Below are 14,444 nucleotides of genomic sequence, written 5' to 3' on the forward strand. Positions count from 1 at the left end.
GGCCCATTATTCTGTATGGAGGACTATGTGGGGCCCATTATACTGTATGGAGGACTATGTGGGGCCCATTATACTGTATGGAGGACTATGTGGGGCCCATTATACTGGACACTGGTTGGCCCACGACTTTGTCAAAGTTTTTCATTTTGGCCCTCTGCATGTTTTGAGTTTTACATCCCTGATGTAAAATCAGTATGGGTAATGTACATGGAAATGGTAATAATGCAAAGCTGCTAATTGGACTTTGCTACAAGCCTCCTAATATAGCTGAAGACGTAGAGGATGATATGCTGCAACATATTAAAAAGGCAACAAAAACAAGTCATGGTCAAGGTGCTGGCTCCCTTGAAATTGTTCCAGAAAATGAAGTAATTCTCCCAGAAAATTATTGAAATTACACTTTTTGCTATACACGTTTATTTCCTTTGCATGTATTGGAACAACACAAGAAAACAGAGAAAAAAAGGCAAATTGAACATAATTTCACACAAAATAGGCCGGACAAAATTGTTGTCACCTTGCCAAAATTTTGGGTAAACAACTTTGTTTCAAGCATGTGAAGCTTGTTCAAACACAATTGAGGCAAGTAACAGGTGTGGGCAATATGAAAATCACAACTAAAACCAGATAAAAATGGGAGAAATGGATTCAATCTTTGCATTGTGTGCATATGTGGGCCACACTAAGCATGAAGAAAACAGAAAAAGGAGAAAAGAACTGCATAATCAATAAATTTACAACCCATACAGTCAAATATGGTGGAGGTTCAAAGGTGTTTTGCTGCCTCTGACTGTGTGCAAGGCATCATGAAATCTGAAGATTAGCAAAGGATTTTGGGTCACAATGTAGTGCCTAGTGTCAGAAAGCTGGGTTTGAGTCCTAGGTCATGGGTCATCCAGCAGGACAATGACCCCAAACATACTTCAAGAAGCACCCAGAAAATGGATGGAAACAAAGTGCTGGACAGTTCTGACCAGCAATGAGTCTGGATTTAAATCCCATTGAACACTTGTGGAGAGATCTTAAAATTGCTGTATGGAGAAAAATATTAAAATTTGAGAGTCCTTAGTGGTTGATACCATCTTTTCAGTTAGCCATTAGTCAGTAAGCTTTCGAGACTACTCAGGTCTCTTCATCAGACAAAGAATAACACAAAATCTGAAGAGTCAAATATTTATACATAATAGGGCACAGGAATAATGCAATAGATAAGACAAGTGATGTGAAGCAGAACTATCAGTTTCGGAAGGGGATAAGCAGTTGTGGCCGCAAAAATGTGTGGCCACAAGTAGATCTATTCTTTTTTAGTGTGGCGATGAGAATTCATCCAAGTTTTTGCCTTGTCTCCCCTACATACAGATCCCCAGTTGGACATTTGGTACATATAATTAAGTACACTACATTAGTTATGATGCAGCTGAAAGTACCTGGGATCTTGTGGTCCTGATGTGAGTTGGGAATCTTTATCTTGACCGTGGTCTTTATAAATGGACAGGTTTTACATTTACAGTTGGTGAGGATGAATTTTATAAGTTTCACCACAAAGGTGAAACTATCCTTCCGGTCAGTTTGCTTTCCCTCCCAGTACCTTTTCATTCTAGCAATGTTAGGTTTCTAGGAGATTATACTCCTTCCTTTTATTTGTGGTTCTCCTTAGCTTGCCTTCTTTGCCCTATATGAATGTGTTTTTGTTTCTCATTCAGGTTTTTTGTATATTACTTCATACTTTCCTTTCCCCTTGTTGACAGTGTGTTGCAGCCTCCCCTCTGGTTCCTCAGGAGGTATGACAAACTCCTCAACGACTTATTAGGGAGTTAGGTCTGTGGTGGTGTTTTTAGTTGTGCAGCTAGGGCCTTTCTTGTCTGTACAGAGACTAGTTGGGTGTAGCTGCGGCATTCTCCCCAGTGTGGGTTCTTCGGTGGTTATCAAAATGCGCTTTCTGGTTAAAACATTTCCCACATTTTGAACATGAAAAAGGCTTCTTCCCTGTGTGAATTCTCTGATGTTTGTTAAGATGTGATTCCTGTACAAAACATTTCCCACAATCTGAAAATGAAAAAGGCTTCGCCCCTGTGTGGGTTCTCTGGTGCTCATCAAAATCAGAATTCTGGTTAAAACATTTTCCATATTCTGAACATGGAAAAGGCTTCTCCCCTGTGTGAGTTCTTAGATGTTTGGTAAGAGTTGATTTCTCTGTAAAACATTTCCCACATTCTGAACATGAAAATGGCTTCTCTCCTGTGTGAGTTCTCTGATGTTTGAAAAGATATGATTTATTTGCAAAACATTTCCCACATTCTGAACATGAAAAAGGCTTCTCCACTGTGTGGGTTCTCTTGTGCTTAAGAAAACTAGATTTCTGGTTAAAACATTTTCCACATTCTGAACATGAAAATGGCTTCTCTCCTGTGTGAGTTCTCTGATGGCTGATAAGAGTTGATTTCTCTGTAAAACATTTTCCACATTCTGAACAGGAAAATGGCTTCTCTCCTGTGTGAGTTCTGTGATGTCTGATAAGAGTTGATTTCTCTGTAAAACATTTTCCACATTCTGAACAGGAAAATGGCTTCTCTCCTGTGTGAGTTATCTGGTGCCTAACAAGACTTGATTTCTGATTAAAACATCTCCCACACTTGGAGCAAGAAAATCTATTCTTCGCTGTGTGAATTTTTTGATGTTTAAGAAAAGACTTTTTGAGAGGAAAACTATTTCTATATTCTGAATGTGAAAATGGCTTCTTTGCATTAGGAGCAGTTTGTTTTTTAATGGTTATTTTGTGACTTTGATTTTCCTTAGTAGTCGGTAATGAATCAGAAGACAGGACCTGTTTCAAAGGATCAGATGACAGATCTTTGCTGTGAAGGGATGATGGTAAATCTGGAGAAATGGCATTCTCTTCAATTGTATCCTGTGGGATCTGAAAATTATCTGATTTGAAAATTGAAGATGTCAGCTGTCCCTCTGATCTCCTGGTACAGACATCTGCCAAGAATAAAACCAATTATTATTTTTTAATAAAAAATCCTTGAATTTTATATTTTTGAACATTTCTACTTAAACTGTCCATAAAAAAGGCAAGTTATATAAAAAAAATCACTTATTCACCACAACAATGACCATCTAATAGAAAATCTCATAGGATGAAGCAGTGGAGCGTGGTGTTCAACTGTTTGTTCATTCTGCCTCCCAAATATGGAGTAAAAGGCGCAGGCTCTGTCCAGCCACTAAGTTTAGGGTTGCTGGTACCTGTAGTACCATCGAGTCTGACAGTATGGGTGTGTGTTCTGTCTAGATGGATTAATCTGCTCCCTGCTTCAGCAATTTGGAAAGCACCACACCCTACTAAAGCTGAAAGCATATTGCTGGAAGCTGCCAGATACAGGCTTGTTCTCCTCTGGTTCAGTCCTCTGCGCTCAGCTCCCAGCTTGTGTATTTGCTTCCTGTTGTGACCTCGGCCCGTTTACTGACTACTCTTGTGTCTTCTGATTTTGTATTTTCTCTATCCTCTAGGTTCTGACCCGGCTACCTGACTATTCTTCTTTCCATCTCACTCCACCGAATAGCAGGTAACACCGTGGCCCAAGCCTAGGGGTCTCTGTATAGGTGCAGATCTATGTAGAGGGGTTAAAGGGTGATGAGCAAAGTAATTTGTGAAATCTGTAAACAGGGTAGATAGTGATAAGCCTGTTCATGGTAGCCATCTTTTGAGCATTCCCAATAGCTTAATGTCGCTCCTTCCCTTCTTAACCTCCCATGTGCCCAGACAGTAGGGTACAACCGTATATAGTGTATTGTCAGATTCAAAAGAAGTTGGAAAATAATTTGTAAGGTCCATTTGTTTCCTATTATCCTTTGTGAAGAATTCCAAAATTATCACCACATAAAGTGACACACATCAGATTTGAAAAATGGGGCCTGATTAGAAACATAATACTGGCTTCAGGAAGGGGTTAAATCAGAGGATTACTGAAGTAAAAAACTGTGACTACAGACAATAACACACCTACTGAAATGATCAAACTGAATGTATGAAGGGAGAAATCCAACACTAAACTGGAGTTGCACTCATTTATGGTTGACCATTTGGCGCGAACAAGCCGGAACCCCGAACACGAACCGGAATTTGAAATGCCGAACAAATTCGCTCAATACTATTTATGACGCGGAGTGAATCCATGAAACCAGGGCTGGAGCCATGCCAACACATCTCCTGCAGGCGTGAATAAATGTATATTACAGCCATCAGCCACGCACAGCTTAGAGATATATCATGGTACAGGTGTAATGTTTTTTATATGTACTTTATCACAATCCTGTTTGAAGTTAGTTGGTTTTAAAAGAAATTGAACAGTCAGGATAAAGGGAAACTCTGTTGTTATTGTACAGAAATTCACACTTGTCCCTCACTGCACATTTAATGTTATCAAAAAAGCGAAGTTTGGCCAGAAAGACTGGACCTGGTCTTGTAGGGACCATATGAGCACATTCAGCAGCACAGAAGGGAGAGAAGGTGGATTCATCCAATAAGATATCGGGGTTCTACGAAGCCAACAGCATCATTACCCTCCGCTTTCTCTTAGAGGCCCATCATATTTTTCTTCAAGTCATTTTTTAACTTGTCAGCACATTCTACATACGCTGTCATTTGGCTTTATAGTTTACACACCTGGGCAGGTAACGGTCAGCTTCTCCTAATCCCAGGGGGTAGGTGGATCCTCCAGGTTGTAAGTTCTATAGAAAGGGGCTTTCCCAATTACACAAAGTAATTTGTATATTTTCGGACGGAGGAGAATGTTGTGGTCTAGAGCCAAAATGGTGATCACACGATTATGATACGGCCGGACTACACCACTGATAAAGCAGCAACAGACAGGGACTGAGAAGAATCTGTGACTTCTCTGTATTCAGTGGTTACTCACCTGGGTAGTCATATGTAGGAATCTCCTCTTTACACCGCTCATCATCCCTCACATATGTTTCTGTAGTATTAATATGGGTCAGATCTTCACCCTGAAACAAATATTATAAAAGTCAAAGACAGATGGAGAAGTCACAAGTTTGATCGGCTCTAATCCTGTTATCTCCACACTAATATAAAACATAATAATCGTGGATAAAACAAAACTGAAGACATGACCTTTACAGCCGTCTACACATCATAGGGAAAATCTTGTTTACAGTCCTGTGGAAGAAGAGGACGGGGACATCTCTCTGGTGTTGTCCTCTTACTGGATAGAACTGGAGGAAACACATACAGGGACTGAATTCATTCTTTACATACAGATAATTATAGGCCGTGTGTATTTAGTCCTGTCTATTACCTGGTGATGTGAGGGGCTGGGGAACCTCCATCATGACGTCATTGTACAGATCTTTGTGTCCTTCTAAATACTCCCACTCCTCCATGGAGAAATAGACAGCGACATCCTGACACCTTATAGGAACCTGACACATACAATGATACCGTCATCCCCCGATCCCTTCATAGCGTTACTGTATAATGTCCCAGCAGTGTCACCTCTCCAGTCAGCAGCTCAATCATCTTGTAGGCGAGTTCTAGGATCTTCTGATCATTGATGTCCTCATGTATCAGGGGGTGAGGTGGAGGCCCTGTGATTGGGCTCAGAGGTCTTCTCCATCCCTCAGACACTGGGTCCTGACAGCGCTCACTAGTGGTCTTCTTCACTACTGTGTAATCCTGGTTATGGAGAGACACATTAATAAATCTCAATACAGACATTTCCAGAGTCCTCACCTTTCCAGTTCTGTTCATCTGTTATTCCCATAGATAAGAATAATGTAATGTGACGTCATCAGAATCTCTCACCTCTCCAGTAATCCGGAAGAGGATCTCTAGGGTGAGGTGTAATATCCTCTCCGCCATCTTGTCCATCATTTTCCTGGATAAATCAGGAAAATTTTCTTATATAGACGATCTTCACTGAGAGGATCCGGTATTTTAGAGATCTGAATGAGAAAAAGATAAGCTGATGGATAAGACCATTTTTCTGCAAACGATGATGCGGAATCCAAAATGTACCACGAGTACCCTTTATCCCTTAATCTGGTGTTCAGGTCTATTGCCTGTATATTAAAATCTGTGACATTCGAGCAGTACCTTCTCAACCATAAAAATTGGCCCTTGGGTTTTCCTCTTTTTATGGGGATGGGGGTGGTGGTTATCCCACTTCAATAGTTTATTAGTGCTTGAAGGCTTATGGTAGATGAGTGTCCCTAGGGTCCCATTACAATACTTCTTGATCAGTACATACAGGAAAGGCAACTGGTAATAATTGGTGTTTAAACAAAATGTACTTTTCAGGTTATATCCTCAGTACCCTCACTTTTCATCCCTTTTGAGGCCCACACAGTCAGACTCTATCGGCCCTTCTCCCTGCGAGTGGCGGTTGTGTATCGACCTCCGTGCCCCTCCCGTCAGTTTGTGGATCACTTTGCCACTTGGCTTCCAAACTTTCTATCCTATGACATCCCCACCCTCATCATGGGAGACTTTAACATCCCAATAGGCGATTCCCTCTCCTCATCTGCCGCTCATCTTTTATCGCTAACTTCCTCCTTCTGCCTTTCACAGCTTACTAATCCTCCTACACATGAAGATGGAAATACTCTTTGACCTGATCTTCGCCCGGCTCTGTTCAATACATGACTTTACTAACTCTCCTCTTCCGCTCTCTGATCACAACCTTCTTTCATTCTCTGTCAAGAACTATCACCCTGCTCAAGACACCCCCACTTTCCACACTTATAGAAATATACATGCCATTAACTCCCAGAAATTTATGAAATAGTTGCAATCATCATTGGCCCCAATCTCCTCCCTCTCATGCCCTGACTCTGCACTGAAGCATTATAACGAAACATTGCAATGCGCCCTGGATGAAGTCGCACCTCCTACACAGAGAACAACTCGGCACAGACGGCGACAACCCTGGAACACGCTGCAAACACATTTTCTCCTGCGGGGCTCCAGGTGTGCCAAACGGCTGTGGACAAAATCTAATCTGGCCGAAGATTTCCTCCATTATAAATTTATGCTTAAAACCTATAACTCCACCCTTCACCTCTCCAAACAAACCTACTTTAACAACCTCATCATCTCATGGCCCAATAATCCTAAACACCTGTTTGACACTTTCACTCTCTCCTTAATCGAACAGCACAGGCCCCAACCACCAACCTCCTCAGCACTGACGATCTGGCCAATTATTTCAAAGAAAAAATTGACCATATCCGACAGGAAATTTTCTCTCAATCCCCAAATGTTATGCATGCTCCTCCCTCCCACACTGTATCTTGCTCATTTTCTGACTTCGAACCAGTCACGGAAGAAGAAGTGACAAGGCTCCTTGCTTCCTCTCGCTCTACCACCTGCACCAGTGACCCTGTTCCTTCACATCTCCTTCAGTCCCTTTCTCCAGCTGTCACCACTCACCTAACTAAAATATTCAACCTCTACCTCTCATCTTGTATTTTTCCCTCCTTTTTTAAACACTCCAACATACATCCATTACCTAAAAAAACATCCCTCGACCATAACTGTGCTGCTAAATACAGACCTGTTTCCAATCTTCCCTTTATCTCTAAACTCCTGGAACGACTGGTCCACTCCTGTCTAATCCGCTATCTCTCAGATAACTCCCTTCTGGACCCTTTACAATCTGGTTTCCGCTTTTTACATTCTACTGAAACTGCACTCACTAAAGTTTCTAATGATCTACTAACAGCCAAATCTAATACTACTCCCTGCCGATTCTCCTGGATCTCTCTGCAGCATTCGACACTGTGGATCTACCTCTCTGACCGCGCCTTCACTGTGTCTTTTGCTGGCTCCTCTTCTTCTCCCCTCCCCCTTATTGTCGGGGTTCCTCAAGGATCAGTCCTAGACGCCCTTCTTTTCTACTTTTATACCGCTCCTATTGGACAAACAATCAGCAGATTCAGTATCATCTCTATGCTGATAACACCCAATTATACACCTCTTCTCCGGACATCACCCCTGCATTATTACAAAATACCAGTGATTGTCTTTCCGCTGTCTCTAACACTATGTCCTCCCTCTATCTAAAATTGAATCTGTTAAAAACTAAACTACTCCTATTTCCTCCGTCCACTAACCTACCTATGCCCGATATTGCCTTTTCCGTTTGTGGCTCCATCATTACTCGCCAGCAACATGCCCGCTGTCTTGGGGTCATACTTGATTCAGATCTTTCCTTCACTCCTCACATCAAATCACTCGCTCGCTCGTGTCATCTACACCTCAAGAACATCTCTAGAATCAGAAATTTTCTTACCTTTGACTCTGTAAAAACTCTTACATAGCTCTTATTCATTCTCGTCTGGACTATTGCAACTCTTTACTTATCGATCTCCCTCTTTCTAAACTTTCCTCTCTCCAATCCGTCCTGAACGCAGCAGTCAGGGTCATATTCCTTGCCAACCGACACAACGATGCCTCTTCCCTGTGCCAGTCATTGCACTGATTGCCCATCCAATACAGAGTTCAATATAAACTTATCGCTCTTACCCACAAAGCTCTTGATGATTCAGCACCACCCTACATCACCTCCCTCCTCTCAGTCTACCACCCTACCCATGCCCTCTGTTCTGCTAATGACTTAAAACTAAAATCCTCCGTAATCCGAACCTCCCACTCCCGTCTCCAAGATTTCTCGCATGCTGCACCAATTCTTTGGAATGCACTACCCAGGACAATTTGATTAATTCCCAATACCCACAGTTTTAAGCGTGCCGTAAAAACCCATTTCTTTAGATTGGCCCATCACCTCAACGCACTTATCTAACTGTCCCAGTTTGGCCCATATTAAAATTTTCTTCAAAATCATGGTCATACCATCCATGCACTGAATAGCTTCTGTCTGTACTGTACACATAATGGCTGGCAATCAGTTCATGTAGTGTTATGTACTTACCCTATTTAGTATATTAAGGCGGTATTATACAATATATGTACATTTTACCTTTTGTGTCCCCCCTATTTCCTCATAGACTGTAAGCTTCTGAGCAAGGCCCTCACTCCTTTTAATATCTGAGTTATGCTTATTCTGGAAAGTCTGTATTGTCTGTATAAGTCCCCCCTAAATTGTAAAGTGCTGTGGAATATGTTGTCGCTATAAAAATAAAAATTATTATTATAATAAATTCAGAAGTAAATCTAAGGCCCACTCTATTGATGTTGAGTTCCCCGACAAATTCAAAAGATTGTTCACTTGTCCCAACCAGATGATAAAAATGTAGTCAATATATTAGTACCATACCCCAATATATGGATGCCATCACTGATAATCATCTCTGAATATTGTAGATTCCTCCCACCAGTCAAGAGATAAGTTAGCATATAAGGGGGCACAAATGCTTCCCATCGCAGTAACCCCTGAGCTGGTGGAAGTACTTCCTGTCAAAAAGAAAGAAGTTATGAGTAAGAGTGAATTTTAGAAGATCCTCCATGAAGTCAATATGTCTGCTACACTCTATTGATCTCGATTTCAAGAAACGTATTACTCCTCTGATACCATCGTCATGCGATATATTACTGTACAAAGCCTTGATATCTAGTAAGGCCTGCTCCCCTACATGCAAGTATACATCCTCGAGGGTATACCTGGAGGGGAGCAGGCAAAGGGAAAAACATTTTCCAGAGGAATTATTCCAACTGCAGGACCTCAAGCGGTACTGGGGGAACATTATACTGTGGGGGGGCATCATACATACTGCATAAGGGGCATAATGGGGACAATACATTGTGTGGGGGCATCATACATCCTGCATAAGGGGCATAATGGGGGCATTACACTGTGGGGGCATCATACATACTGCATAAGGGGCATAATGGGGGCATTACACGGTGGGGGCATCGTACATACTGCATAAGGGGCATAATGGGGGCATTACACTGTGGGGCATCGTACATACTGCATAAGGGGCATAATGGGGGCATTACACTGTGTGGGGGCATCATACATCCTGCATAAGGGGCATAATGGGGGCATTACACTGTGTGGGGGCATCATACATCCTGCATAAGGGGCATAATGGGGGCATTACACTGTGTGGGGGCATCATACATCCTGCATAAGGGGCATAATAAGGGCATTACACTGTGTGGGGGCATCATACATCCTGAATAAGGGGCATAATGGGGGCATTACACTGTGTGGGGGCATCATACATCCTGCATAAGGGGCATAATGGGGGCATTATACTGTGTGGGGGGCATCATACATCCTGCATAAGGGGCATAATGGGGGCATTACACTGTGTGGGGGCATCATACATACTACATAAGGGGCATAATGGGGGCATTACACTGTGTGGGGGCATCATACATACTGCATAAGGGGCATAATGGGGGCATCATACATACTGCATAAGGGGTATAATGGGGGCATTACACTGTGGGGGCATCATACATCCTGCATAAGGGACATAATGGGGGCATTACACTGTGGGGGCATCATACATCCTGCATAAGGGGTATAATGGGGGCATTACACTGTGGGGGCATCATACATCCTGTATAAGGGGCATAATGGCGGCATTACACTGTGTGGGGGCATCATACATACTGCATAAGGGGCATAATGGGGGCATTACACTGTGTGGGGGGTATCATACATCCTGCATAAGGGGCATAATGGGGGCATTACACTGTGTGGGGGCATCATACATCCTGCATAAGGGGCATAATGGGGGCATTACACTGTGGGGCCAGTAAAGGGGTCCTGTACTATGAGAACACTACGTTTCCTCCCTTCCTGTCTCCATAGTTGGGTCGTATGTATCTATTACAGGAAACAGAACAAAAACCTTATGATTCTTATAAAGGGGCAACACAAGACCCCAAAAGAGTCTCGGTGCTGAAGGGGTTAATGCCCCCTGCGCCCAGTAATGGGGTCTCCACATACCTCCACCTGCAGAGCCGCCACCACATATATGGCTGCTCAGTGCGCACAGGAGCTGTGATGAGGTCACAGGAAGGGAGGAGTCAGGGGTCACATGATCAGGGGCCTCAGTGGATGCAGGACTCTGCTGTGCTGGTTGTCATGGTGCTGGATGAGCTGAAGTTTATGTGTGGGGTCAGGAGGGGTTTACAGTGTGGATGTAGCAGAGCCGCGTGTGTACGAGGTGTACGGAGCGGAGCCGTGTGTGTACGAGGTGTACGGAGCAAAGCCGTGTGTACGAGGTGTACGGAGCAGAGCCGTGTGTGTACGAGGTGTACGGAGCAGAGCCGCGTGTGTACGAGGCGTACGGAGCGGAGCCGCGCGTGTACGAGGCGTACGGAGCAGAGCCACGTGTGTACGAGGTGTACGGAGCGGAGCCACGCGTGTACGAGGCGTACGGAGCAGAGCCGTGTGTACGAGGTGTACGGAGCGGTGCCGCGTGTGTACGAGGTGCACGGAGCAAAGCCACGTGTGTACGAGGTGTACGGAGCAGAGCCGCGTGTGTACGAGGTGTACGGAGCAGAGCCGCGTGTGTACGAGGTGTACGGAGCAGAGCCGCGTGTGTACGAGGTGTACGGAGCAGAGCCGCGTGTGTACGAGGTGTACGGAGCAAAGCCACGTGTGTACGAGGCGTACGGAGCAGAGCCGTGTGTACGAGGTGTACGGAGCGGTGCCGCGTGTGTACGAGGCGTACGGAGCGGAGCCGCGTGTGTACGAGGTGTACGGAGCAGAGCCGCGTGTGTACGAGGTGTACGGAGCAGAGCTGCGCGTGTACGAGGTGTACGGAGCGGAGCCGCGCGTGTACGAGGTGTACGGAACAGGGCCGCGTGTGTACGAGGTGTACGGAGCGGAGCCGCGTGTGTACGAGGAGTACGGAGCGGAGCCGCGTGTGTACGAGGTGTACGGAGCAGAGCCGCGCGTGTACGAGGTGTACGGAGCAGAGCCACGCGTGTGCGAGGTGTACGGAGCGGAGCCGCGCGTGTACGAGGTGTACGGAGCGGAGCCGCGCGTGTACGAGGTGTACGGAGCGGAGCCGCGTGTGTACGGAGCGGAGCCGCGTGTGTACGAGGTGTACGGAGCGGAGCCGCGTGTGTACGAGGTGCGCGGAGCCGCGTGTGTACGAGGTGCACGGAGCGCAGCCGCGCGTGTACGAGGTGTACGGAGCGGAGCCACGTGTGTACGAGGTATACGGAGGGGAGCCGCGTGTGTACGAGGTGTACGGAGCGGAGCCACGCGTGTACGAGGTGTACGGAGTGGAGCCGCGCATGTACGAGGTGTGCGGAGCCGTGTGTGTACGAGGTGTACGGAGCAGAGCCACGTGTGTACGGGGTGTACAGAGTGGAGCCGCGCGTGTACGAAGTGTGCGGAGCCTCGCGTTTACGAGACGTACAATGCGGAGCCGCGCGTGTACGAGGCGTGCGGAGCCGCACGTGTACGAGGCGTACAGAGCGGAGCCGCGCGTGTACGAGACGTGCGGAGCCGCGTGTGTACGAGGCGTACGGAGCGGAGCTGCGCGTGTACGAGGCGTACGGAGCGGATCCGCGCGTGTATGAGGCGTACTGAGCGGAGAAGCGCGTGAACGAGGCGTATCGAGCGGAGCCGCGCGTGTACTAGGCGTACGGAGCGGAGCCGCGTGTGTACGAGGCGTACGGAGCGGAAGAAGCACGTATAAGAGACATCCACAGCAGAGCCGTGTGTGTTTGGCAGTCCTCGCCAGGTCTGTGGAGTCAGAGTTGAAATCGGTATAAAATGGACTGACTCCGACTCCTAAAATACACTGCTCAAAAAAATAAAGGGAACACTTAAGCAACAGAAAATAGCTGGTCACTTTTGAATGTTGGTTGTGCTTTCACACTCGTGATAGCATGAGACCGACTCTACAACCCATAGAAGTTGCTCAGGTAGTGCAGCTCATCCAGGATGTCACATCAATGCGAGCTGTGGCAAAAAGGTTTGCTGTGTCTGTCAGCGTAGTGTCCAGAGGCTGGAGACGCTACCAGGAGACAGGCCAGTACACCAGGAGACGTGGAGGGGGCCGTAGGAGGACAAAAACCCAGCAGCAGGACCGCTACCTCCGCCATTGTGCAAGGAGGAACTGGAGGAGCACTGCCAGAGCCCTGCAAAATGACTTCCAGCATGCCACAAATGTGCATGTGTCTGCACAAACGGTTAGAAACCGACTCCATGAAGGTGGTATGAGGGCCCGACGTCCACAGATGGGGGTTGTGCTCACAGCCCAACACCGTGCAGGATGCTAGCTATTTGCCACAGAACAAAGTCGCCACTGGCGCCCTAAGCTCTTTACAGATGAAAGCAGGTTCACAATGAGCACATGTGACAGACGTGACAGAGTCTGGAGACGCCGTGGAGAGCGATCTGCTGCCTGCAACATCCTTCAGCTTGACCGGTTTGGCAGTAGGTCAGTAATGGTGTGGGGTGACATTTCTTTGGAGGGCCGCACAGCCCTCCATGTGCTCGCCAGAGATAGCCTGACTGCCATTAGGTACCGAGATGAGATCCTCAGACCCCTTGTGAGACCATATGCTGGTGCGGTTGGCCCTGGGTTCCTCCTAATGCAGGAGTGTGTCAGCAGTTCCTGCAAGATGAAGGCATTGAAGCTATGGACTGGCCCGCCCGTTCCACAGACCTGAATCCGATTGAGCACATCTGGGACATCATGTCTCACCCCATCCACCAACGTCACGTTGCACCACAGACTGTCCAGGAGTTGGCGGATGATTTAGTCCTGGTCTGGGAGGAGATCCCACAGGAGACCATCTGCAACCTCATCAGGAGCATGCCCAGGCATTGTAGGGAGGTCATACAGGCACGTGGAGGCCACACACAATACTGAGCCTCATTTTGACTTGTTTTAAGGACATTACATCAAAGTTGGATCAGCCTGTAGTGTGTTTTTCCACTTTGATTTTGGGGTGACTCCAAATCCAGGCCTCCATTGGTTAATAAATTTGATTTCCATTGATGATTTTTGTGTGATTTTGTTGTCAGCACATTCAACTTTGTACAGAACAAAGTATTCAATGAGAATATTTCATTCATTCAGATCTAGGATGTGTTATTTGAGTGTTCCCTTTAATTTTTGAGCAGTGTATATAATACGTTGGGTACAGTAATTCAATGCAGTTTGTGAGGAATATTTTTCATAAGAATTTGGGAAAGTTATGAAATGTCCTATAAATGTCTGTCCTATTCCTGATCTAAGGGTCTAGACTTTTAGCTGAAAAAATGTGTCCTACCGTAAATTTATCACTTAAACATTAGCCGTGTATGAGGGAGTCGTGGAGTCAGTGTCATGGAAATTGATTAGTTGGAGGCGAAGGTTTGGCTTTCCGACTCAACAGCCCTGGTCCTCGCTTGTGGGGGCCAATAGCAAAGCCCCCGAGGTGTGAACAACATACAACCCCCTAAAGTGACCCCATTTTTGACACTGTAGGTCATCTG

The 14,444-nt window shown here is 45.8% G+C and overlaps 1 protein-coding gene and 1 long non-coding RNA gene across 2 annotated transcripts; both read right to left on the minus strand.

Annotated features, from left to right (window-relative positions):
• Positions 1–425: 425 nt before the first annotated feature.
• On the minus strand, positions 426–5,016 carry LOC141182886 (uncharacterized; the record flags this gene model as incomplete). Its single annotated transcript, XM_073661004.1, has 2 exons — positions 426–2,982; positions 4,920–5,016. Coding segments are annotated over 2 exons (1,206 nt in total), but the record flags the coding sequence as incomplete, so codon positions are not given.
• Positions 5,017–5,975: 959 nt separating this feature from the next.
• Positions 5,976–11,028, minus strand: LOC141182786 (uncharacterized). The gene is made up of 3 exons (XR_012257969.1): positions 10,947–11,028; positions 9,300–9,436; positions 5,976–7,934 (listed from the first exon to the last, which is right to left on the minus strand). It is a non-coding gene; the product is annotated as an uncharacterized lncRNA (long non-coding RNA).
• Between the last annotated feature and the right edge of the window lie 3,416 nt (positions 11,029–14,444).

This window comes from Phyllobates terribilis, unplaced genomic scaffold, assembly GCF_046119375.1.
Source record: "Phyllobates terribilis strain yellow unplaced genomic scaffold, ASM4611937v1 Scaffold_36__1_contigs__length_13169755, whole genome shotgun sequence".
Taxonomy (NCBI): Eukaryota; Metazoa; Chordata; class Amphibia; order Anura; family Dendrobatidae; genus Phyllobates; species Phyllobates terribilis.